Source organism: Daldinia caldariorum, assembly GCF_022478825.1.
Source record: "Daldinia caldariorum strain CBS 122874 unplaced genomic scaffold F4812scaffold_25, whole genome shotgun sequence".
Taxonomy (NCBI): domain Eukaryota; kingdom Fungi; phylum Ascomycota; class Sordariomycetes; order Xylariales; family Hypoxylaceae; genus Daldinia; species Daldinia caldariorum.
Genome location: NW_025953061.1, coordinates 142,119 through 168,004, shown reverse-complemented (window position 1 = coordinate 168,004; position 25,886 = coordinate 142,119). Strand labels below are relative to the sequence as shown.

General features: G+C 48.3%; 6 protein-coding genes across 6 annotated transcripts; 5 read left to right on the top strand and 1 right to left on the bottom strand.

The window, feature by feature from the left end:
* Positions 1-289: 289 nt before the first annotated feature.
* Positions 290-13,667, top strand: F4812DRAFT_468537 (putative hybrid NRPS/PKS enzyme). The gene is made up of 5 exons (XM_047938789.1): positions 290-1,209; positions 1,289-1,643; positions 1,704-7,557; positions 7,619-10,407; positions 10,494-13,667. Exons 1-5 carry the CDS (start codon positions 610-612, stop codon positions 13,511-13,513), a joined length of 12,618 nt encoding a protein of 4,205 aa, XP_047785955.1. The 5' UTR covers positions 290-609; the 3' UTR covers positions 13,514-13,667.
* A 522-nt stretch (positions 13,668-14,189) lies between these two features.
* On the top strand, positions 14,190-16,124 carry F4812DRAFT_468530 (FAD/NAD(P)-binding domain-containing protein; the record flags this gene model as incomplete). Its single annotated transcript, XM_047938788.1, has 7 exons — positions 14,190-14,265; positions 14,349-14,558; positions 14,640-14,755; positions 14,797-14,941; positions 14,978-15,587; positions 15,645-15,714; positions 15,756-16,124. The coding sequence occupies 7 exons, from the start codon at positions 14,190-14,192 to the stop codon at positions 16,122-16,124; spliced, it is 1,596 nt and encodes a 531-aa protein (XP_047785954.1).
* A 2,135-nt stretch (positions 16,125-18,259) lies between these two features.
* Positions 18,260-19,858, top strand: F4812DRAFT_463466 (uncharacterized protein; the record flags this gene model as incomplete). The annotated part of the gene is made up of 1 exon (XM_047938211.1): positions 18,260-19,858. The coding sequence occupies one exon, from the start codon at positions 18,260-18,262 to the stop codon at positions 19,856-19,858; it is 1,599 nt and encodes a 532-aa protein (XP_047785953.1).
* Positions 19,859-20,379: 521 nt separating this feature from the next.
* F4812DRAFT_453398 (major facilitator superfamily domain-containing protein) lies at positions 20,380-22,361 on the bottom strand (the record flags this gene model as incomplete). The annotated part of the gene is made up of 10 exons (XM_047936480.1): positions 20,380-20,700; positions 20,763-20,837; positions 20,868-20,923; positions 20,984-21,164; positions 21,221-21,348; positions 21,404-21,467; positions 21,636-21,661; positions 21,695-21,776; positions 21,978-22,058; positions 22,134-22,361. 10 exons carry the CDS (start codon positions 22,359-22,361, stop codon positions 20,380-20,382), a joined length of 1,242 nt encoding a protein of 413 aa, XP_047785952.1.
* Positions 22,362-24,004: 1,643 nt separating this feature from the next.
* On the top strand, positions 24,005-24,762 carry F4812DRAFT_236154 (uncharacterized protein). The gene is made up of 3 exons (XM_047930579.1): positions 24,005-24,019; positions 24,101-24,201; positions 24,344-24,762. The coding sequence occupies exons 2-3, from the start codon at positions 24,173-24,175 to the stop codon at positions 24,651-24,653; spliced, it is 339 nt and encodes a 112-aa protein (XP_047785951.1). The 5' UTR covers positions 24,005-24,019; positions 24,101-24,172; the 3' UTR covers positions 24,654-24,762.
* Positions 24,763-25,215, top strand: F4812DRAFT_236155 (uncharacterized protein). The gene is made up of 2 exons (XM_047930580.1): positions 24,763-24,785; positions 24,877-25,215. Exon 2 carries the CDS (start codon positions 24,962-24,964, stop codon positions 25,175-25,177), a length of 216 nt encoding a protein of 71 aa, XP_047785950.1. The 5' UTR covers positions 24,763-24,785; positions 24,877-24,961; the 3' UTR covers positions 25,178-25,215.
* The last annotated feature ends 671 nt before the right edge of the window (positions 25,216-25,886 follow it).

The following is a 25,886-nucleotide window of genomic DNA, read 5'->3' as shown; positions in this document are numbered from 1 at the left end:
CTTTACAATGGTGACATGATGAATACACATAAGCAATGTGACTAACTATCCGGTTGTAATTATAAATGCAGGTAAAGGCCTAGATACCTGGGGTACATGAGAAGGGTCTATTGGTATTGATTTCATAGCTACCTATCTTCCGAACTCTTGCACAACACATTGTGGTGTGATTTTACGTAGAACAAATGCACTTCAGGTCGATATAAGAAAAAAAAACAGGGAAAAGAAATGGTATCTATATTACCGGAGTAATTAGGAGGTAGGTATCTAAGAGGTCATTCTACAGGGTGACGATATCTTTACCCGACATATCAATACCAACTCCGAGTCGTATTCCCCTCCCCGGTATACTTCAGCTTATTCGGCACTCCGAGATATGTCCTTGCGCTATTCCCCGAAACTCCGAATGGCATTAAATGTCGACAAATTCGCCAATGTATGCTCTAATAGAAGAAATATCGTTCAATATTGAATGGTGTTGGTACAGAGTTAATCCTAGAGAATACGCTTACCAAGATATTTATGAGATCTCCCACTTCGTAGGTAATCTCCCAAAATACCTCAACGTATTCCTACAACCTGAGATCTGCTCTCGAAGCAAGTATCCTAATGACTTCCCGAGAGCCCATCGCTATTATCGGCACTGGGTGTCGTTTCCCAGGCCAGTCCGACAACCCGTCGAAGCTATGGGACCTTCTGAAAGAACCTCGAGATCTCCTAAAAGAAATTCCCGAAGACCGATTTAGTGTAGACGCGTTCTACCATCCTCACAACTATCACCATGGAACTAGCAACGTACGCCACTCGTACCTCCTTGAGGAAGACCTCACCCGCTTCGACGCGCAATTCTTCGGAATCAAACCCGTCGAGGCCAGATCGATCGACCCTCAACAGAGGCTGCTCTTAGAAACAGTATACGAGAGCCTGGAAGCCGCTGGTATACCGTTAACACAGCTCCGCGGCTCTGACACGGCCGTCTACGTGGGAGTAATGAGCGCCGATTATACCGATATGACTAGCCGTGACATCGACATGTTTCCGACATATTTCGCTACTGGCACTGCGAGAAGTATTCTTAGCAACAGACTGTCGTACTTCTTCGACTGGCGTGGTCCGTCGATGACCATCGACACGGCTTGTTCGTCGAGTTTAGTTGCTATGCATCAAGCAGTGCAAGTACTCCGAGCGGGAGAATCCTCTGTTGCCGTGGTAAGTACCTCTTAATAGAATGGATAGCATCCGGTACCCATGTATTTTTCGCGTTCCGTCGTCTAACCTTGTCGACTAGGTGGCTGGCTCAAACGTGATTCTTGGCCCGGAGCAATACATCGCCGAAAGTAAATTGCAGATGCTCTCGCCTACCGGCCGAAGCCGTATGTGGGACGAGGATGCGGATGGTTATGCCCGTGGCGAGGGCGTTGCCTCCGTAGTGCTGAAACGCCTAAGCCAAGCTCTAGCAGATGGAGACCACGTCGAATGTATTATTAGAGAGACGGGGTTGAACCAAGACGGAAGGACGCCGGGTATCACAATGCCAAGCCCGTCGGCGCAGACCGCCTTGATTCAATCGACGTATTCGAGAGCCGGCTTAGATCTTAGCCGAGCGGCAGACCGCCCGCAGTACTTTGAGGCGCACGGTACAGGTGAGGAGAATACGTGCATATTTTGATTGCATTGACCGACCGGTTCTAATTGATTTCTAGGCACACCTGCCGGAGACCCTATTGAGGCCGAGGCCATCAGCAACGCCTTCTTCGGTCCGGGGTCAAATTTCACCCCTGGAAGCGTACAAGATACCTTGTACGTGGGTTCAATCAAAACAGTAGTAGGTCATACAGAGGGCACGGCTGGCTTAGCTGCCGTCATCAAGGCCTCATTGGCGTTGCAAGCCGGAAAAGTACCTCCAAACAGGTTATTGAACCGACTGAACCCCAAAGTCGCCCCCTTTTATAACCATCTTAAAATCGTCTCGGAGGCAAAAGAGTGGCCAAAGACGGCGGATGGAACACGGAGAGCTAGTGTTAATAGCTTTGGCTTTGGCGGAGCCAACGCGCATGCCATACTGGAGAGCTATGATCAGCAGAGCAACAATGTATCATTATACCGCAGCGACGAAAACAATGCTTCCTTTACCCCTTTTCTGTTCTCAGCTGCCTCAGCAAGCACACTAATTACGAACCTCGAAAAGTACCGAGACTACCTCACGACAGCAGCTAGAAGCCAGGCTGGTATTCCGTTTACGCTACGAGATCTTTCATGGACGTTGAGTAATCGTCGTACGACGATGGAGTATCGCACCGTATTGCCTGCGGTTAGTAAATTCGACGATCTTGTTTCGAAAATGAACAAGACCATTGATTCCCTCGGTGAATCTCCACCATCGTCTTCCCCGCAGCAAGTGACGGATAAGCCCCGGGTTCTGGGCGTGTTTACTGGACAAGGTGCGCAATGGGCTAGGATGGGTGCTGAGCTCATTGAAACGTCCCCGGAGGCTAGCCGTATCATTGCCCGACTAGATCAGAGCCTCCAATCTCTCCCGCCCCAAGATCGTCCAAAGTGGACGCTACGAGATCATCTTCTTGCCCCTCCTGAATCCTCACAGGTTAATACGGCTTTTATCTCGCAACCTCTGTGTACTGCCATACAGGTCATGCTCGTAGAGTTGCTGAAAGCGGCTGGCATCACGTTCTCGGCTGTAGTAGGTCATTCATCAGGCGAAATCGGCGCCGCCTATGCGGCAGGGTATCTAAGTGGTGAAGATGCCATCCGTATAGCCTACTACCGCGGTCTACACCTACGCTCTGTGTCCGGTAAAAAGGGTGCCATGATGGCAGTCGGCACATCGTTCGAGGACTTGACAGAGCTCTGCGAGCTACCAGCCTTTGAGGGTCGCGTTTGTGTCGCGGCAAGTAACTCTTCAGCCAGTGTTACTTTATCCGGGGACGCGGATGCCGTTGACGAAGTCAAGGAAGTCTTGGACGCGGAGAAGAAATTCGCGCGACTTCTCAAAGTGGACCGAGCGTACCACTCCCACCATATGCAACCCTGCGCCGAGCCATACATTCGCTCACTTCAGACCTGCCGCATCAAAACCAAGCGACCCACAGACTGTCGCTGGGTCTCCAGCGTATTTGTACAAGATATCGACGAGGTATTAGATACGGAGAGCCTGGGTGGTAACTATTGGGTTTCGAATCTGGTGAAGCCTGTCATGTTCGCTGAGGCGCTGAAGAAGACACTCGGCTCACAGAAGGATGGATTATCATCATCACCTTACGATCTTATTGTAGAGGTTGGACCGCATCCAGCGCTCAAAGGTCCCGCAAGTCAAACAATACAAGATTGCTTCGAGAGCCAGTCGATTCCGTACACGGGTGTGCTCTCGCGTGGCGTGAATTCCGTGGAAGCATTTTCTACCGCACTGGGATCCGTCTGGGAAGCTCTCGGTGATGGCGTAGTAGATTTCGCTACATTCAGTTCATTTGCTGCAGGCGGAAAGGGTCTGGAACCTAAGTTATGTAAAGGGCTTCCGACCTACGAATGGGATCATAATCGGACGCACTGGTATGAGTCGAGTCTATCTCGGGCTTTCAGAACCGACAAGGAAAGCCCGAATGAGCTTCTGGGGAGAAGACTCCTAGATGGTGCCCCCGATCAGCTCCGCTGGCGCAATGTTCTAAAGCCTCGAGAGATAGACTGGCTAGAAGGTCATCAAGTCCAAGGCCAGATCGTATTCCCTTGTGCAGGCTATGTCTCAGCTTGTCTTGAAGCTGCCATGAAGCTACCTACATTAACCGGTAAAAAGGCTGTCCAAGAACAAAGCCAACATATCATAAAAGCTGTAGAGATCCAGGACTTCGTGGTTGGCCAAGCCGTTGCTTTTGGCGATGACCAGGATTCGGCGGTTGAAATTTTGATCACGATGACCGACATTGAATGGCGGGAACACGCCGGACAGGGCAACGATGAGACAATATTCGCCGATTTCACATTTTACTCGTCCGCTACAGGTAGCGAAACGTTGAAAATGGTTAATAATGCTAGCGGCCGCGTCCTAATACACCTAGGAAGTAATGACGCTCAAGACCTTAGCGCATCTATACTGTCTGACAAGTCCGAAGGTGATCACATTGGTGTGGCGGAAGTAGAATCAGATCGTTTCTATGACGCTCTCGGAAAACTGGGATTTGGATATACTGGCCCCTTCCGAGCGTTGACGAGTTTAAAACGAAAACTTGGCTTAGCCAACGGCTTCATCCAGAATACGGACTCTTCTGTTTGGTCTTCGCCCCTTCTGATCCACCCAGCAACGTTAGATGCGGCTATCCAATCCATAATGCTAGCGTTCTGCTATCCCGGTGATAGCATGTTACGTTCCATATATCTACCCACTGGCATAAAAAGACTTGTCATAAATCCAGAAAGTTGTCGGAGCTTTGCTGGTGACACCATAGATGTGCCGTTTGAATCTTTAGCGAACGTCGATACGTCCAAGAGCTTGTCAGGAGACGTCAGTATATATACCCCAGATGGCTCCTCAAAGGCAATTCAATTAGAAGGACTACAGACAAAGCCACTCTCCAATCCTACCGAGTATAGCGACTTGAATATATTTACCGAACTTGTATGGGAGGTTACCGAGCCTGATAGCGACGTAATTGTCGCCACGACACCTGTGCAAGAACTCGATCCCGACCTACTCTTTTCGCTGGAAAGAGTAGCATACTTCTATCTGCGGTCACTGGACAAGCAGTTCCCAGTGAAGGAGAGGGCTAGAATAAAGCTGGAGTGGCATCAAGAGCGACTTCTTGCGTATGTAGACCATTGTCTTTCTAAGGTAGCTCGCGGCGCAAACCCTTTCGCCAAAGCCGATTGGATTACCGACACTAAGAGCACCATAACGAATATATTGAGCAAGTACCCCGACAATATTGACTTGAGGCTCATGAGCGCAGTGGGAGAGAACCTCCCTGCTGTAATCCGTGGAGAAACGTCGATGTTGGAACACATGATCCAGGACAACATGCTCAATGACTTCTATGTTGTGGCTCACGGCATGCCTCGTTACACTGCGTACCTCGCGTCCATGGCTAGACTTGTTACCCATAGGAATCCTCACATGAATGTGTTGGAAATTGGAGCCGGTACTGGTGGTGCCACCAAGTCGTTCCTTAAGGAGCTCGGCAACAGCTTCTCGACTTACACATTTACAGACATCTCAAGCGGGTTCTTCGCTAAAGCTGAGCAAGTTTTCGCCTCGTACAGTGCTAAGATGAAGTTCAAGGTACTTGATATTGAGAAGGACATCGAGGAGCAAGGCTTCGCAGACGGGTCATTTGACCTGATCATTGCATCCCTAGTGCTTCACGCAACAAGAAACATGACCGACACTCTGAAGAATGTCCGGAGATTGCTCAAGCCTGGCGGATACCTACTGCTTCTTGAAATCACAGAGAATGAGCAGATGCGTTTCGGACTCATATTCGGTGGTCTCCCAGGATGGTGGCTCGGTTATGACGATGGACGTGCCTTATCACCCTGTATCGACCTAGATCAATGGAAGGACGTACTTCTGGAAACCGGGTTTTCTGGCATCCACACCGCCATCCCGCATCACGATAAGTTACCAGTTCCTTTATCTATCATCGTCTCTCAGGCAGTGGATGATAGAATGAATTTCCTGAAGGAACCTCTATCATCTCCCTCGTTGTCGCTATTCCAGCCGGACGCTCCGCTCATCTCTAAACTGACATTGATCGGCGGAGGAGGGGCAAAGAGCGCAAAACTTGCGAAAGATATTATACGCATCCTTGAACGGGACGCCCGTTTTTGCAAGCCTCCGACGTTCATCAAGTCCATAGAGGCAATCCGACTGGGTGAAGACCTTCCTATTGGAGGAACTACCCTTTGCCTTGCGGACGTCGACGAGGCCGTCTTCAAGTCCATGACTTCGGAGAAATTGCGTGGATTCCAAGAGATATTCAAGCAATCAACGAAGGTTCTCTGGATTACCCAGGGAGCGCGGTTTGGTGACCCATTTTCTCGGATGGTGATTGGATTTGGCCGAACAGTAGTCCTTGAGATGTTGCATCTTCGGCTCCAGTTCCTCGACATTGCCTCAAGCAACGATATCAATGGTTCTTTGGCTACACCAAATGCTACCTCTATTGCTGAAGCGCTTCTTCGTTTTGAAGCCATAGAAGCCTGGGGCACTAATGAAGACTCACAGTCCGGGAATGTACCTCTTCCTTATTCGACGGAGCCCGAACTATACCTTGATCAAGCTAGTGGAAAGCTCTACGTTCCCCGATTTAAACTAAACAAGAGCCAGAATGATCGATATAACTCCAGTCGCCGTACTATCAATGAGCTTGTAGACGGTAAGGAAATTACCGTTGAGCTTGCGTCACAAGATGATGGGTCGCGCTGCCTTCTACAAAGACTTCCTAGCTCACCACTGACGACGCGACTTAACTCCCGCCTCACAAGTTCAGAGGCAACAGTTGAGCTCAACACTGTCTACTCTATCAACAGAGCCGTCCAGGTAATTGATGGAAGTTTCCTTTTCCCTATAGTTGGCGAGAACCGACGCACTGGGGAAAGGGTCTTGGCGTTATCGCCAAACCAAGCGTCCATAGTGAAGGTCCCCCAGTCCTTCGTCCTTCGTGGATCAACATCGAAGGAACAGGATCAGGTAGTCGAGAGCTTGGGGACACTTTACATCGAACTTCTCGCTCAGTCTGTCATGAGAAGCGTTTCGTCTTCTAGCCAAGTCATCTTGCTGCAGCCAGATTCTGCCTTTACTCGGGAAATCAGTCGCATCGCAGCTGAGAAGGGTGCCAGGCTACTCTGCCTGGCAACTGGTAAATCCGAAGCCACCGAAAGGATCAAATTGTATTCGGAGTATCGCAATATCCACCCGATGGCTACCAAATCGGATCTTCGCCACTTAGTCTCCGACTTACTAATGTCTTCCAGTGTTGATGATTTCATCGCTCCTATACTTCTACTCAACATGGGCGATGCATCCACAGCACTAATATCCCACAGTCTAGCCGAATTATTTCCTCCAAGCACTGTTAAAGAAATAAGCGTGGAGAACCTTACTTCGTCTACGGCGAGCTTATCATCAGCTAGTAACATCGAATCGCAAGTGCGATCGATTTCTAATCTTTTGGATAGTATTAAGCACCACATACACGCCAATAGCGGTGCTCGGAGAACCACAGATCAGCAATTGGAGGTCATCGGCATAAAGGACTGGGTCGAACAGCAGTCTCTTCGCGGACTCAACGATGTACCTCACATCATTGACTGGGACACCTATTCGAGTACCTTACCCGTCCAAGTCACACCCGTCGGTACTCATATCAAGTTTCAAGCTGATAAAACGTATTGGCTTGTTGGGTTAACTGGTGGCCTCGGTCTTTCTTTATGCGAATGGATGGCACAGCATGGAGCCCGCTATCTGGTCGTTTCTAGTCGGAGCCCCAAGGTAGACAAGCGATGGCTGCAGAAAATGCAACAACTCGGGGTTACTGTTGAGGTGATGGCGAAGTAAGTTCATTCATACAAGCTTCATGACGTGAATTCTTTTGCTAATAGACGCAATGTCTAGTGACGTCTGCGATCGGGATTCCGTTCGCGCTGTGTATCAGAAAATTTGCGAAACCCTTCCGTCCATCGCTGGTGTTGCCCAAGGAGCCATGGTCTTGCACGATACCATGTTCCTAGACCTAGATATTGCACGCGTTAACAAGGTTATGCATCCCAAGGTTAAAGGCTCTCTGCACCTAGAGGAAATATTCAAGGAGACTGACCTTGATTTCTTCATTTTCTTTTCGTCTATGGCTGCCATTACAGGTAACCCCGGACAATCAGCCTACGCCGGAGCCAATATGTTTATGGCGAGCTTGGCTAGGCAAAGGAGGCAGAGAGGCCTTAACGCATCCGTGGTTCATATCGGAGCTATCTTCGGCAACGGCTACGTAACCAGAGAGCTTACCCTAGCCCAGCAAGAGTTCTTAGGAAAAGTCGGTAATCTGTGGCTTTCAGAGCATGATTTCCGCCAGCTCTTTGCCGAAGCGGTGCTTGCTGGACAGGCTCATCGAGGCAAGAATAACGAGCTTTCGACCGGCCTGAAGACGCTCGACGGCACAGAGGATGATGACATCACATGGTTTCGAAATCCTATGTTTCAACATTGTATTGGTAGCGGGGAACAGGACATCGACGGGTTGGCTGGCGCTGCCAATTCCAGAAATCGCCAGGGTGTCGCTGTTAAAGCTCAACTTTTGGAGGCTATTAGCCCAGCGGAGGTCTACGAAATTATTTCAGACGCCTTTACAGCCAAGCTACAATCTAGTCTACAGATCGAAGAGGATCGAGCCCTCAATGATCTTAGGGCCGAGGCCATAGGCATTGACTCCCTCGTTGCTGTTGATATCCGCTCCTGGTTTATTAAGGAGCTCCAAGTCGAGGTTCCCGTTCTCAAGATCCTTAGCGGAGCTACTATGGGCGAACTGGTTAGCACCGCGCAAGAATTGCTTCCGGCAGACCTGACACCAAACTTGGATCCTAATAATAAGGAGAAGCCTGCTGACGCCAAAAAGCGGACGAAGAAGAATGAGCCCGAGAGTCAGAATTCTAAGAAGGAATCAACGAAAGGGCAGAATATATCCATTCCCGCTGCCAAAGAGCCGCAAAAGCGGGCAGACCCGGTTCCACCTACACCCAGGGATAATGTACATAAGCCTAATGGGAATGGAGCCTCTTTCAATTCTGTCGCCCTGCCCAGCTCTTCCCAGCAAAGATCATCTGCAAATGTATCAAGTGACGGATTACTACTATCGTCGGTGGACTCTCCGGCATATAGTTCGCCAAATTCTTGGTCAGAACTCGATACGTCCGAAGTGCGATCTCAGAGCTCCACGGAAACGCCAGTTACATTCGTGACAAAAGGTAGCAAAGAAACGGAGCCAGGGACTGTTTCAAGCGACCCTTCGGTTAAATCTCCAGCTATCGCGAAGCGAGTACCAATAGCTTTTGCCCAGTCTCGGTTCTGGTTTATAGAACATTACTTGCAAAACGCGTCGGTAGCATCAAACATCGCACTATCCATTGACCTCGAAGGTTCTCTAGACGTTGATAGATTTAGAAGGGCAATCAAACATGTCGGCCAACGTCACGAAGCTCTGCGCACGCGGTTCGTGGTGGCTAAGCGTGATAACGATTCGAGCACCACGAACAATGTCATGCAGGAAGTCCTTGCAGAGTCAAATTTAGAGCTTGAAGTCCGAGATATCATCGACGACACCGAAGTGGATAGCGCATACCAAGAACTAAAAGGGTATAAGTACAACTTCATTGAAGGTAACCACATGAGAGTTCTCCTTCTAAGAAAGTCGCCGTCTTCGTTCCGACTCATCATTGGCTATCATCATATCAATATGGATGGTGTCAGCTTGGAGGTAATTCTTCGAGAGATTCAGGCAGCCTACGATTCAAAAACGCGGCTCCCCAATGTGCAGAGCATCATACAGTATCCCGATTTTGCCGAAAAGGAACGACGTGAATATGAGTCGGGCCAATGGAACAGCGACATTGCTTTCTGGAAAGAAGAGTTCGCCAATACGATTCCTGCGGCTTACGAGCCTCTTCCCCTTCTTCCCATGGCTAAGAGCTACTCACGGTTACCTCTCATGGAATACTCCGCTCATAGCTCAGAGTTCCATCTCGATCCGAACGTCCAACAAGCGATTCAGTCGATTTGCAGCAAACTCAATGTTACACCCTTCCACTTCCATTTATCCATCTTTTATACTCTTCTAATCTGTCTGGTAGAGGTTGAGCACGTCTGCATCGGCATCAGCTCCTCCAACCGCGGGTACGAAGCGGGCATGCTGCAAAGCGTGGGCATGTACCTTAACCTTCTGCCCGTGTTGCTAAAATCGCAGCCGCATCTCACCTTCACTAACATACTTAAGATGGTACGGGGCAAGTCGCAATCTGCTCTTGCACACTCTAAAGTTCCATTTGATGTCATTGTGAACGAGCTACGCGTACCGCGGTCGACCACCCATAACCCGTTATTCCAGACCTTGGTCAACTACAGACCTGGCATAGCAGAGCGTCGTACCTTCTGCGACTGTGAGTCCAAGACGCGCGAATTTGTTCAAGCCCAGACGCCCTATGACCTAGTATTGGATGTCATCGACAACCCCGGTGGTGACTGTCATGTTTTGTTCGCGGGACAGTCGGCGCTCTACGACGCTCACCATGTCGATACGATAAAGGACATGTACAAGCAGCTTCTGTACTCATTCGCACGGAACCCTGCCCTTCGTTTAAGCATGGCTTCACTTTACGATCCTGATGACGCGAAGCGCGCCATTGAACTCGGAAGAGGTACGCAACTCTATGAAAACCCCCTTTATGTCCCCACTTTTGCCCCTATAACCCTCAGTTGTGTATCTGCTTAACACTAAACACAGGTCCTATCTACACGCACACATGGCCTCAAACTATTCCTCATCGCATCGACCAAATGGCCAGGAAATATGATGGGAAGGCGGCACTTGTAGAAGCTAGCGCGGGGTCGAAGCCCTCACGCTCTCTAACTTACGGGCAGATGAATAGCAGAGTCAACAGCCTCGCCACGGCCCTGAGCCGAAACAAGTCGAGCCTGGCGCATGGCACTATTGTTGGCGTTTTCATGGAGCCCGGTGCGGAGTGGATATGCTCACTGCTCGCTGTGCTACGCCTTGGCGCCATATATGTGCCCCTCGATCCTAGGACAGGTTTGAACCGACTAGCCGCTATAATCGAGGACTCCCAACTGTCCACACTGATTGTAAATGATTCCACCGAGAAAGAATCAGAGCGCTTCCAGTCAATCCAGACAAGGCTTAACGTTGACCAAGTTACCATAACAACAACCACGAAAGCCCCCAACGCAGCAAGCCCCGACTCCGTCGCTACCATCATGTATACCAGTGGCTCTACCGGCGTTCCTAAGGGCATAGTCATGAAGCACGAAACTTTCAGGAACAACGTTGAACTCATGACTACCAAGTGCTACTTCCGGGAAGGTCGTGATGTAATGCTCCAGCAAAGCTCCTATAGCTTCGACATGTCACTCGCGCAGATTTTCTTGGCCCTAGCAAACGGCGGAATTCTCCACATCGTGCCAAAGGAACTTCGGGGAGACTCGGTGGCCATCTCGAATATTATCGCAACGCAAGGGATTACCTTTACGATAGCGACACCATCAGAGTACATCAGCTGGATTCGCTATGGGCAGATAGAAGATCTCGCCGGGTCAAATTGGGTGACCTCCATGGCGGGTGGTGAGCCAGTGACCAAAACGCTAACCAGCGCATTCCAAGAAGTCGGCAAGGCGGACTTGAAGCTAATCGATTGTTACGGCCCAACTGAGATCACGTTCTGTTCCAACAGTCGGGACGTTGATTATCGGTCCGATTTAGCGGACAGCCTGCAGGATCCTAACAGCGGCAGCGACGCAACGGGCTTGAAGACATGGCCGAATTACTCAGTCTCTATAGTCGACGCTAACATGAAGGCGGTCCCCGTCGGCATGCCAGGGGAGGTTCTCATCGGCGGAGCAGGTGTTGTTGCCGGTTACCTGCATAGCGAACTCGACTCACAAGGGTTCGCCAGAAACGGTTTCGCGTCTGCCGAATTCCTCGCAAACGGTTGGTCCCGACTGCACCGAACTGGCGATCGCGGGAGACTCAGCAGAGCAGACGGAAGCTTGCTGCTGCTGGGGCGCATCGCAGGTGACACTCAGGTGAAGCTCAGAGGTCTACGTGTTGATCTCCGAGAGGTAGAAGCTGCTATCATGAATGCCGCAGAAGAGAAGATTGTGGATGTCGCTGTGACGGTTCGCGAGTCCAACACCACAGGATCTGAAATGCTGGTAGCTTTCGCCACCATGGCTACCTCACCTGGTGAGGCCGACGAGCATAATGAACTCGTTAAAGTTCTTGACGAACTACCCCTCCCCCCGTACATGCGTCCTTCTCTTATAGTTCATGTCGACAAGTTGCCATCCAATGCTTCCAACAAGGTCGATCGAGCCGCTCTCAAATCGCTTCCGATACCACAAGGGCACCATAACTTGAACGGTTATGAAAATGGAGTGGCTCAAGACTTGACAGATACTGAATCGCGTTTGAAGAAACTATGGGAGGAAGCCATCTCAAGCGAGGTCCTGTCACAATATAAAATCACTCGCGAATCCGATTTCTTCCACGTCGGCGGTACTTCCATGTATCTAATCAGGCTGCGAGAGGCGATAGAGGACGAATTCGGCATACAGAACATGTCACTCTCTCAACTATTTGACGGCAGCACTCTAGGGGGCATGGCAGACCTAATCACACAACGCACTCGTGACAATAGCACGAGGGTAGGAGAAGAAAAAGCTATCGATTGGGAAGAGGAAACGGCATTACCGTCAAACATCATACGCAACCCCGCATCAAAGCAACAATTCTTCACACAGCCCGAGGTCGTCATCCTCACAGGCGCCACCGGATTCCTCGGTCGAGCCATCCTAAAGCGCCTAATCGAAGATGGCGTCGTCCGCAAGATCCACTGCCTCGCTGTACGCGACCCGAAGCGCGTCGAAGAGCAGTTCCCCCACCTGTTCAAAACGCCGCAAGTTGTGGTTCACGCCGGTGACCTCGCCCTGCCGAATTTCGGATTGGCAAATGAAAAGCAGCTACTCGACATATTCGCCGAGGCGCACGTAGTAATTCACAACGGCACTGATGTCAGCTTTGTGAAGTCATACTCCAGTCTGAAGCTGGTTAACTTGGGCGCCACGAAGGAACTCGTACGGCTGAGTCTCCCTCATCAGCTGTCGTTCCACTACATTTCCACCGCGGCCGTCACGAACCTCACAGGCGAGCAAAGCTTCGAGCAGCGATCCGTCGGAATCTTCCCCCCGCCGTCGTCGCCATCCGAGCTACAGCTTAAGGTAGGCGGCTACGTGGCTACGAAGTGGGCCAGCGAGAGGTACCTTGACAAGGTTAGCGACAGGTGCGAACTGCCAATCTGGATTCACCGTCCATCATCAATCACGGGCGAAGGTGCACCTGAGACGGACCTGATGAGCAACATGTTCAAGTATTCGCGGGCAAACGGGCTTGTTCCCGATACCAAGTCATGGTCAGGGTGGATTGACATGATATCTGTCGAAAGCGTGGCTATGCAGATTGCAGATCAGGTATACGAGGACTACTCGTGGCCGGGCAACGTCAAGTACTTGTACGAGTCTGGGGAGCAGGAAGTCCGCATTTCGGATATGAAAGGTGTCTTGGAGAGGGAGAGTAGCAGCGGATTGAAGGTCAAGACGGTTTCTATGGATGAGTGGATATCTCGGGCGGTGGAAAAGGGGCTGAATCCTCTTCTGGGAGAATACTTACGACGTATGGACGGTGTTCCGGCCTATTTCCCGCGTCTGATCCGGGAGGGAAATTTCTTTTAAAGTTGTCGGTAATGATACACCGAAGGCTCTATTGCGGTAGTTTGAAGACTGCCAGCTTCTATGTAATGGTCTATTTTGCCGGCTAGAAATGGTACCAAGAAATACGATTGTAATATTAGTGTCATATTTAGAAATAATAGACGGTTCCTAATTATTTCTTTCTTTCGGTTAATCTAACTGGAAGAAACGCTTAATCCAACCATCTTAGGGCCTAGGCAGAGTGTTTTTCATTCCATTGCAAGATATAATCCTAAGACGAATAGAAGCACTGCCTACAGTATGTCTATCTGATTGCGTAAACTCCGCCGTCATTTCCTTTTTACACCTACGCCATTCACCCCCAAAGTTAGTATATTCGACTACTATACCATAAGGGGTTATGGGCTTTAGTACCTTAAGAAAGGGTCAGTCATTGCCTAAGACTATTATTCACACACCTTCTAAGGGCTAGAAGAAGCGAAGGATTTGTGAAACATTATAAAATACCGTGGGCGTTTGAAAAATACAGCCAGATTAAGCGTGATACACATTCATACAGGAGCACGTCGAATCTATTTATAATTACGGGCTGGCGTCTTATTTAAAGGTCCAAGCGATCGACTTGGTGCTGTCTGTTTAAGTGCTTCTTTCCTACTTCCTACTATTCATCAGCCCATTCCATTCCCAACCCACCGCCATGGCGTCTATAATGTCCAATGCATATGATATCCCACCTCATCGTCCAAAATTACCGACTCCAGTTTCTCATCGCGGTATCCACCCCGCCAACATCCAGGCTCATAATTTAGACATGGGGGCTATTAGAGCAAAATATGAATGCGCTCAGATTGAGTAGCACAGTTTATCGCTCCTAGTGGCGCTTATACCCATTTTACCGACGATGTCATTACTGTAACAACACCTATAGAGCCTGTCAGCACTATACCTAAAGTTCTCATCGTAGGTGCTGGTTTTGCTGGAATGATTACTGCTGTCAGGCTAAAGAAAGACCATGTGATCGGGGCCGGAGGTTTCGGGGGAACATGGTATTGGAACCAATACCAAGGTATTTACACCTCAAGCCTCGCTTCTAGGGCAAAAAATTAAAAAAAAAAAATTGATGTTAACTCATGTATCCGTATGTTAGGTGTTGCCTGTGACGTTGAGTCATACATATACATACCGTTTCTTGAGGAGACGGGATATATTCCGGAAGACCGCTTTTCGTACGGCCCTGAAATCCGGGAACATATGAAAAGAGTCGTCAAAATGGGACCTGGGAAACCTCCATGTCCTGGAACAAGTTGATTAGTCGTTGGCACGTCCGCACCGATCGCTCCGACAATTTCATCGCCCAGTTCGTGGTCCTGGCGACAGGAACATTCCACGAGCCAAAACTGCCGGGAATAAGTAGAATACAGGAGTTTGAGCGACCACACTTTCACTCCAGTCGGTAGGACTACAGCGTTACCGGCGGCGGACCAGATGATTGGAATCTGACGAAATTAGCGGGCAAGACGGTGGGAGTCATTGGCACTGGCTCATCTGCTTTACAACTTATCCCACTGCTAGCTCGGAATGTTGAGAAACTCTATGTTTTTCAATGCACTTCATCCTCCGTAACGTTTAAGGAGAACTTCAAAACATCTGAAAACCTAAATTCGGACGTTAGGCGCCTTTCAGAACAGGTTAGTTGGCAGCAGGCTCACATGGAGGAGTTTGCAAATATCCTCCAGGGCACTGCAATAGATAGGGACAACAGTACAGTCGAGGGTCTCGAGGTGTTAACGGCGAGAGCATTGTTCAAGCAGGCCGAGAAAGCAGGCATTTCAATGAAACCTGAGAAATTTCCGGAGTTACTAAAACTGCCTGACTTTGTGCACATGAAAAAACTCCGAGAAGTGATGAAGTACGTAGTGCACGATGAAGAGACAGCAGAGAAGCTCAAGCCTTGGTATTCGTTTATGCGCAAGCGTCCTGCTTTCCATAACAATTACTTGGATGCTTTCAATAGACCCAACGTCAAGCTCATCGATACAGATGGCAAGGGCGTTTCACATCTCACACGAATGGGTGTCGTGGCCACTGGTCAGGAGTACGAAGTTGATCTACTGGTATATTCGACTGGTTTCGACCTCGACCATAACTAAAGCTTCCACCGCCGTACTGGCATCAACCTTGTCGGCACTCGGGGCAAGACACCCGACGAAACCTGGCAGAGAGTGGCGGACCGCTTACTCTATTTGGTATCCATTGGCCAGAGTTTCCTAACTTGTTTAACATCGGCCCTTCGCAATCAGGTCTGTCTGCAAATTGGACTCATACTGCCTACGTAGCTGGGGAGCATATCGCAGATGTGATTGCTCGCATCTTGCGGAATGCCGACCACGACTTCCAGGCTATCGAGTCAACCGAGGCAGCGGCTGAGGAGTGGGCCAAACAGAGCGAAAAGGGTAGTGAGATGAGAATGATGTTTAGCAAAGCTTGTACCCCAGGACATTACAATAAGGAGGGCAAGCCGGAGGATATCCCATCGAGAGCAGCATCGTACCCCAAAGGCATCATGGAGTGGAAGAGTGTTATGAAGAAGTGGAGAGACCAGGAAGGCTTCGAAGGGATGAAGAAACATTGATTGCCTAAAATTGATATTGTCTATATCCACAAGAGCGAGAAGGCCAATGATAGTACAATAGATCCAACCGATCAAACTTGAACCTCATTCACTGTAACCTTCTCGCATCTAAGGGCATAATTAGGTAGTATCCGTGTTAAATATAATAGCCACCCTCTTTCTTTTCCACACCAATTGGGACCTTAATGAACATCATCCGCTGTCTTTCTAATATTCTAATTGGCCACTCTGATATAGAATACCCTCAGCCCCCATAGAGATGCACGCGCAAAAAGTAAGAATTCTGAGTTATACATACATAGGAGGTAGGTTGGGTATTGCGGGATGAGTGTGCTGTCTACCTATGTAAACGAAAAGATGCCTTTTTTTTTTCTTTACAAACGATCACTCATGCTCAAATGAGAGCAAAGGAGCCACATAGCTCATAAGTGTGCCACTCGGACCCCTTTTCTTGGCTCTTTGCCCTTGAGTAGTTGCCAGCAATAGAGGAAGAGGAGTTCACATACGATGCTGTAAATCCTGATTCACTGAAGATTCGCACTATGAATTTATTTAACTTGACGTATTTCTAACGATTTAGTCTTTAAGGCTGGCTGAATTATGCGGTCAAAACTGGGTATTTGAACGCAGCGTCTGGACTCTCCCGCTCACAGATCTCGTGTATCACAGCTTAAGTCCCGAATCCGAGCCCGACACCGACGGCTATGGAGTACCTCCTACCTACCATATCAGGTAGGTAAATACACCTAATCATGATGCTTCTAGGCTAAGATCTTCGAAATAAGATGGGCTACATCGGCAGTTGAACTCTACTGGAAACGACACGCCGTATTAAAGCGGGTATTTCAGCTCCGCTAAATCCAATGCTACCAGGATCTATAACTTGTCGCCATGTAGTACCACACTGCGCCTATCGTATACGCCTTATGAAGTTCAATTACGCCATCCTCGACGCTAGTTATGACCTGGGTGATGGCACGAGGCCGACTTAACAGGGTAATAAGACAGCAAGGTCTCCTCCACCCCCTTTTTGAGTGAGCTAACGAAATGGTACATACCTAATATTGACGCATCATGCACCATCTTCTCTACCGTTAATAACAGCGGCAGTTGTGGTTATGAACATTGTCCAATAGTCGTGTAAGTCAATAAGCAATACCGTGGCAATAAGCTTGTATTTCGAAGTAAGCGATGCTGAAACTGGAGGTGTACGGTTTCTATTTCATGAGCCAGACCATTCTACGGCCCAACAAAAGCGCCCAAGGCTGAATAACGATTCCTATTAACTAAGTGGCACGGCTGCATTTCAGGGACAAAATAATTTCAAGATTGTATCCCTAGTCGGAGTTACTAGTCATCCGATAATATAGCCGCTGTACGAGGAGTAGATGCGCTACAGCAAGTTGGGTCCCACGGGCCGCACAAAAAAAGAAATAGACACACTAGGCCAGGTGGATTACAGCAAGCAAGGGGGAGATCATTACTAGACTACCTCCTATGGCTGGTGTCCACATTCTGCTCTATGGCCCGTCTATGGATACAATTGCTGCAGAAGGCAATTGCCGCAGAACGGTGACGACTACTGTGGAGAGGTACGCCTTACATGAAGAAACGAGGACGAATCGCTTTAAGTACCTTTAGAATGAGGTTATTCAGACATCATCGTGAACAAGAGGTGTTTCAGTGATACTGACGATAAGGTTGCATGTGGCGTTGAGCAACCCAGCAGCACCTTTCCATCATTCCAAAAGGAAAAATAGAGATTAGGAATCCGGACATATAGTAGGTAATTCGGATTCAAGGTACAAGCGACTGACTCCGTCAATACCATTTGTTAAGTAAATCTTAACAGTTTATACCTGTGAATCATTTCGGTCCACTGATGCGCATATTATGCGCGGCCTGTGCCGAGACATGCAGTACATACATACCTAACATACAGTCGCTAGCAACTCCGATTTAAAGGTCGTGATACGCAAACACGGTGGCGCTGGCAGCCGATTTTATGACCAAATCTGCACGGGTTGCCGGAAAAAGTTCCTGCATGGTGACCTAGACATAATGTAGAACAATGATATGGACGTAATTCCCATGAGTTGTGCTCACAGTAGATGAAGGTGATGAGTTAATTCATCATGGATCCAGACAACTCTCGACGAAGTGCGTGTGATCGATGTCGAGGCCAGAAGCTTCGCTGTGTTAGGCCTCCAAAGCAAGCCAATGCCGCAGATGGACAGACACTTCAACCTTGCGAGCGATGCACGAAGGCAGGTGCTGGATGTTTTAGTACCCTTCCTCCTCCTCGAAAGCTCACTAGGACTGAAAGGCTACCGAGTCCATCTAATTCGACTCTTATATCATCGCAGAAGAGGAAAATACACCATACGCTTGCCGCGAATGATGTTAACGAGTATCAGCCAGGTTTCGGGGCCGATAGTTCTTTATCTACTAATGGCAACGGTTCTGTCCCGACAAGCGGCTTATCATCGACTTCTGGTTCGTCACCAACGCACAGGCGAGGAAGTTCTCAGGCGCCGACGACAGGATGGGATAAGGAGCGGGGGTTCAGAAAGCTAGATATAGTGCAGCATGAGCCGCAAAAGTTCAATGACCATGCCACCATAGAGAGGCGAAGGAGAGGTCTTGGCGATATACAATCGCCCACGGCGGGCTTAGCGGATACACCAGCGTTCAGCATGAACAGAAGTCCAGCTTCTGATCCTATTGGAATAAGCACCTTTGATTATGGAATTGGCTTGGTTTCACAGCCTGACACTATGCCCCCTGACGATGGAACCACATGGATGGATATGCTGCTCTATCAGGCGAAAGGTAGTCTGGCGACGGGGAAGGACGATAATTTAATGGGAAAAGGGGGTAATCAAGTACTTGCAAGAACGGATGACTGCTTACATCGACTATCAGAGCTTAGCTCACAATTGCTAAAGGACTTTAGCAGAATGAGCTCTATGAGATTTCATGACCTCCTATCCTCTTCATTCTACTGCGACCCCAATAATGCGCAGAGCCTGCACGATTCGGAAAGATCCATGTGCCAGGAGAATGCTATTGGGAGGATGCTGAATAATTCCCAGACCTTTTTGGACACATTGCAGCATCTCATTCCCGGTATCCCTTCAAGCTCTGAGTCGGAGTGTTCGTATTCCGAAGACGGTGATGACCTTGCTTACACAAGAAGAATGGTCGTTGACTCCGGCGATCCAAGCCGTCTTTTGTTAGGTCACACAAGGGCATCTTCCAATGGATCACCGAAGTCATTCTCCGGTACTGTCGGTGTGCCCACGGTGCTGACTGTGTTTACCTGTTACGCTTGGCTCCTCCAAACCTACGACAAAATATTCTCATTGCTACATACCGCACTTGCATCCGAAAGCCAGCTATCTTTGCAGTCGTTACCCAACGTTCTCCCAGGCTTGCATGTCGGGGGCTTCAGCCTAGATGACCATCAGTCCCTGCAAATGGAAATGCTAATCCACCTTAGTACACAAATGCTAGAGCGCATCGAAGAGGCTTTTCGAATGAACCTAACAAGCCAAGTGAAAGATAGCCGAGAGAATTGGATGAATGACCATGAAACACCCGTTTCTACCTTTTTAGACACTATTCTAGAGCCAAATCCTCTAAAGATTCTAGAAGGAGATCAAAAAAAGGGGGTAGAAGGGATAAAACAAACCATGGAACGTATTCGAAGAATACTTAGAGGCATCTCTTAGCTTCATGTCATCCCTACCACCACACAGTCTGCACTTTCATATAAAACAATAACTAATACTACATTTGGTATAAATGACAGCACGCTATATGACCCTTTCAAGTTCGATTAAAAGCGCGCTATAACCTCGGTCAAACGGGCGTCTCAAGTATAAGTACCTCTAAACACCTATCTAAAAGTATCAACTTGGTACTCTAGACTTTGCTATTATGTCTCCTACAACAACCAAGATGAAAAACAAGTGATTGACTACTAAGGATACGAAGATAAGTCTAATCACTCAAGGCCAATGCTACTTGAAGAGTACTAGTCCCGCAATGAGGATTCCTTTGAAATAAATCCCGCCTACTGTGCACACGAACTCCATCATTACCCCTTAATCTTCCAGCGCCATAAAATAGGAAGCCAAACCCGGAAAATGAAGTCGAGTATGGGTCAAGCCAATTCCCCTTGCCTATCAGAGTGAACGGCCTCATCTTCTGGTTGCTTGCCTTGGGCTCTTAGATCACGCCAACCCATACCTCATAGTACGACAATGCATGCAGTGGCTATTGCGGCAACGAAATAAAAGACTCGGTCGATACTGACGGCATAGTCGACAGGGACCCCTGGGAGATCCTCACCCTCCACAATGGCACGAAAGCCTGTCGCGCCTGCCTGGATGACCGCTGCCGCATCAGCGCCCGGCGCCTTGTCCTGTAGTTGAGCCTTCAAGCTAGAGTTGAAAATCACGTTGCACACAACCAAGACGATAGCTGGGCCTAGCGATTGAGCGAAGATGACAAGAGCCATACCGGTGGCAAGTTGCGCTTCCCCAACAGCGGCTTGGATTGATATGATAGCCTTCGTGCAGTGATTATCACTAGCCTCTTCGTGTAATCTAAACGGCGTGCTCATTGACGTACCAGTTGCATGCTGAGACCTGACACGATACCTCCCAGAATTTGAAAGCCGACCCAGTCCCCGGTCGAACTTCCTAGCTACAGTAGCGAGTAGAGTCCACTTCCCACGGAAAGAAAGACAGTGCCGACTACGGCTATCGGAATGATGAAGCCAGTTTTCTGTACTATAATCATGTAAGCACAATCTTTATCATACCAAAACAACGTGCTAGGACGGAACTTACATATAACTCCGGAAAGACTAGCCATCAAAAGTTGTGGTAGAATCGTGGGCAGAAGATATACGCCACTCAGTATCGCTGCCGCATTGTTGATTGCCTGGAAGTAAATGGGAAGAAAGAATGTTGCGCCGTAAACAGCCGAAAGCATGAAGGCCTGGAAGAGCCCGGATGCCCACACAGCTGTCTGTTTGATCATTGAGTGTGGGAGTAGTGCATCGTCTCCTTTATGGCGAATCTAACGAGATCTAGGTAGTGGTGTAATCTCGATAAAACCACCAAAGGCTTTTGTTTTGGCATTTGTTCAGGAATACGGACAAGAAGGATAACTAGTGCAGTAAAAGCCCCAACTGGTAAATTGACGTAGAAGCCTGGTGTCTATATCAGCGAGATACTCGTCCTGGCAAGTAGGTGGGAAGTGCTTACACCACCTCCATGTAGTATAAGAAGTAAAAGCACCTCCTATGAGAGGTCCTGCTACAAGACCGAGCTGCATTATTGTGGTAACAAGTGGGTGAGTATAGATACACCTAGCGTAGCATAGGAAAAAGCTTACTGCCCATAGTCAGACCGATGAGTTCTAATTCTACATGTTAGCAATTATCAAATTCCTAGAAGCTACACGATCTGGTAACAAGCTGCAGGCGACTCCACATACCAGGACGCTTCTCAAGAGGTGCACAGCTCGAAATAATGGTTATAGCTCCATCGTAATACCGGCGGCGCCAAAACCAGCGACGGCACGTCCGACGATCAACATATCAGACGAGACAGCAGCGCCGCATAGAACAGAACCGATCTCGAATATCGCGAAAAACGACAGGAACGATCACTTCAGGACCACGTTAGCAAAGAGATTGGCTATCAACGCCGTCATCGCTCATATCGCCAATACTAACCTTGGTGTTAAAGTGCGTATACACCTTTCCTGTAAGTGGCTGCGGAGCAGCACTTTAATGCCCTTTAGTAAAACATTCCTAAATTGAATAGTAGGATCGACGAACCTGCCAAATTGGTAAGCGCTGGCATACCATCCGACATCTGGAAGCGAATTGAAAGTGTCGGTGATACGTGGGATGGCCTTCACGTTAACGAGTAAGTAAGCGACCAAAAAAAGCTCTGCTAAAAGGGTTCAACAAAAGGATTAGGAACTAACAGTGCTGACGATCATCGTGTCCAGAAGCATTAAGAAGCAAGCAAGCGTCACGCTCGCGACGATCAACGCCAACTTGATGCCTGTAACATATTGGTTCGAATTGTCATGGTAAACTTCGAACTTGCTTTCCTCTTCTTTCGAGCTTACCTCCGCCGTCCCCTTCGGTAGCGGCACCTCAGGGCTGCGCTCAGCAGAGGGTGGACGAGAAGCTGGCTTCGAATCTGACATACTCGTGGCGTATCTCGTTCAGCCGTGCGTTTTGCCTCGGGGGTTTGTGGTAAGGGTATAGAGGAAGAGGCGATTCCTCTTTAATGAATGATAAATAATATAAATTTGGGCTAAAATCCAATGTAGTTCTTACCGCTTTGTCTATAGTGCCTGGTTGCCCAGCGGCAGGATCTCAAGTTGTACATGCAGACCTTTTTTGAAGTCTGATATAAGTACTAGGTGTGGTCAATTGGTATGTAATTCTAAGTACCGGGTCATTTTTGCTATTTAGTTTCTTATTATAAATCGTTTGGTAAATTGGCATCACATATTATAAAGTATTTACCATTTTAGTTCGTTTTTAATTCTCTAGAACATATCGATATTATTTTATGTGATCTAATTAGAAGGAAAATAAGTCTTAATGCCGAAAGTTAGGTTGGGCTAAGAGCAAGGTTTGGGGTGCAAGTAGCCGACACAAAGGGTGCAGAAAAAGTAAAGAACTTGGAAGGTGACAGGTGTAATTTGCCCCGTGGCAAGGCTTAGGGCCCTTTCGTCCCAGAAGAGGTGTAATACCTAAAAATACTGCCTCGGTGCCGATGGCGCGTTATTATCGTTGAGAATCTCGCGTCTCACAAACTGGTCGCGCGCCTCACTGGCTAAATGAATAGAGAATAGGCGCAGAAAAGCTCAGCTAGAGCTTGGTAATATTATATATATGAGGCAAGCTATGTCAGTTCAGTATCCTTAGTTGGACAGCCCATCCACTTTTAATACTAGTTCAGCCACATACCTTCTACGAATCTTACTATATTTACATTTATTTCCAAATCAATTGAAGGACGCAAGATATAAAAAGTATATCGCTAGTTTCACCTCAATTAGAGCTTTCAAATAATAAAAATTTTAGCTAAGTGCATGTATTATTTCAAAAGTTATTCGAAGATACACTATACCAAGGAGCTTTGAAGGGTATCACGTGATATTCTTAAGCCACACACAAGAGTATCACGTGGTATCCCTTAAGGCCACCACTACCTCCTATACGTATCTAGCTTTATTTCAACACCATCTTTAAGATGCAAAAATATAAAAATTATATTGCTAGTTTCGCTTCAATTAGGCCTTTCTAATGATATAAATATTAATTAAATATTATATGCTTTACAATATTCTAAATTCAAAACGGTGTAAATTCTGTATGTAGTTGGAGATGCGACTAATCTCAATACAAATTAGTATGTACGTATGTCGGTGGCTGAACTAGTATTAAAAGTGGATGGGCTGTCCAACTAAGGATACTGATATCAGTTCAACTTGTTACTCCACAAAGTTCGTCCCTTGCATGAAGAAAACAACCCTTACACATTCATCCCTCTCCAGTCTATCTAGCCAGGCACGCCAATCTGACCCTACGATATCTTGCCTCCAATGGACTCTGCGCTGTCCCAAATCTAGCAGCTGGCGTCTTCCGCTGACCGATATACGCGTCGAAACATCATCGACTCGTTGCGGAAGGCTGCGGATTCACGCGAGGACACCATCGGCACTATTCATAGATTTGGACACCTTGTGAGACGATAAATGAAGGGAAATAGTGGTCGAGTCGAACACTGATTCCTACTAGGATCTGCAGAAAGCCATCATGCAGTTGGGTTATGATTTGAACATCGTCAAAAGTTGCAGCTAAGGGTCCCCGGATTGTAGAGGAGATTTCTGGGCAGACCAACGCTAACCCCCAACTTACCATTATGAATCAGCCAGCGCACCTGGTGCCCTATCCCTTCAAGTCCCCTGACCGATACCTCTAGTGAGACTTCTACGTTACTTTAATGCCATTAATGTCATCACCGAAGTTCACGTGGGTACATTTGAGGTCAATAACATCACCCATAACCTATGTGAGGGCGTGACGGAAGCCGCAATCGGCCACTAGTACGTCGGCGTCGATGTGCTGTTGCTCCTCTGTTCGTGCACCAGCTAATGTCTCTGTGAATACACAGCTATGGCATCGTCGCCAAGCAGTATCAGGAGACTCCTGCATATTTGAAGAAGATTGGCTACAAAAACCCTACGGACGAGACGAACCCTGCATTCCACTATGCCTTTGGCACCAAAGTTCATCCCTATCAGTATATGGTTGATCATCCCGAGCATCTAGGTCACTTTAATAGTTATGTGGCTCTCCGCCGCCAGTCCGAGCTCTCATGGCTAGCGGTATACCCGGTCCGTGAAGAGGTCGCTGGCCTCACCGATCCAGAGCGACCTCTGTACGTCAATGTCGGCGGTGGCATCGGCCACCAGTGCGCGTAGTTTAAGCAGAAGTATCCCGATCTACCAGGTCGCGTCATCCTAGAAGACCTGCCCGGCACCGTAGCGCAGGCGCTGACGACTCCTGGGGTGGAGAACCTGGCCCACGACTTTTTCATGCGGAGCCGATCAAGGGTATGTGAACATGTCTTACGAGAGTTCTATCTATTATCTCCTCGTCTCCCCATATATTCCAATACTCATTCCAGCTGATAAATTGGAATAGGGGCTAAGTTCTACTTCATGCGTGGGGTACCACACAACCACCCCCGCACAGGGTCCAGCTTCTCTTCTCCAACATCAAAGACGCCATGGCTCACGACTCGGTCTTGCTGGTTGACGAGGCTGTGCTACCTGAGAAGGGCGTTGGCTTCATCGCCTCGTCCATCCATTTGACTATGCTAGGCGCCTTTGCGAGCATGGAGCGCACCAAGGCCGAATGGCGCGAACTCGCGGAGAGCGTGGGCCTGGTTCTTACCAAGACATACACGTATAACGCTCTTGAGAATGACACCGTCCTAGAATGAGGTTGCCTGGGTATACTCAATAGGGTAGTGATGGAAGGACAGTAGGAGAGTCCTAGGATACGGGGTATTACCGGTTCTACGTAGTAAATACAGCCAACCTGAACCTGATTAGTACAAGAACTACCATGAGAAAGAGTTCAGAACTCCAATACCAGAGGTACGTAATTGAGATATAAGTTGGGCGTATCATCTCATAATAGGAGGTCACAAATACTGATAAGAGGTCCCTAACCATCTGGTTGCCTACAACATATACCTAGCACCGTGTTACTAGCGACCTTCTAGCCTAACATTCGGTATTTGACCTATTAATAGTAATCGATCGTCAACTGCTTTTCATACAGTGACAATCTGCGATGGTTGACGAAGCGGTAATTCGGATCGCTCATTGCCCCGACTACCATCTTGCGGGTAGGCACAGAAATCCTACTCGTGTAACAGAAATAAACAAGATATCACCTTGTCATATAGAAAATAAATAATAGCTTCATATTACTGTGTATATACATGGTGTAGACCATATAATGTGCGCCACCTCAACCCCACCCCCTCTTTATCTATGCCCGGTTATCGTCCCTTTGCCTAGATGTAGGTAGGCATCCCAGCCCGCATAGCATGCAAGCATCTCCCATGTTAGCTTGTTGTACAAGCACCCTCGTTGATTCGCTCCATGTAAGTCTTGCCACGCACAACATCGCCCATCCTGACC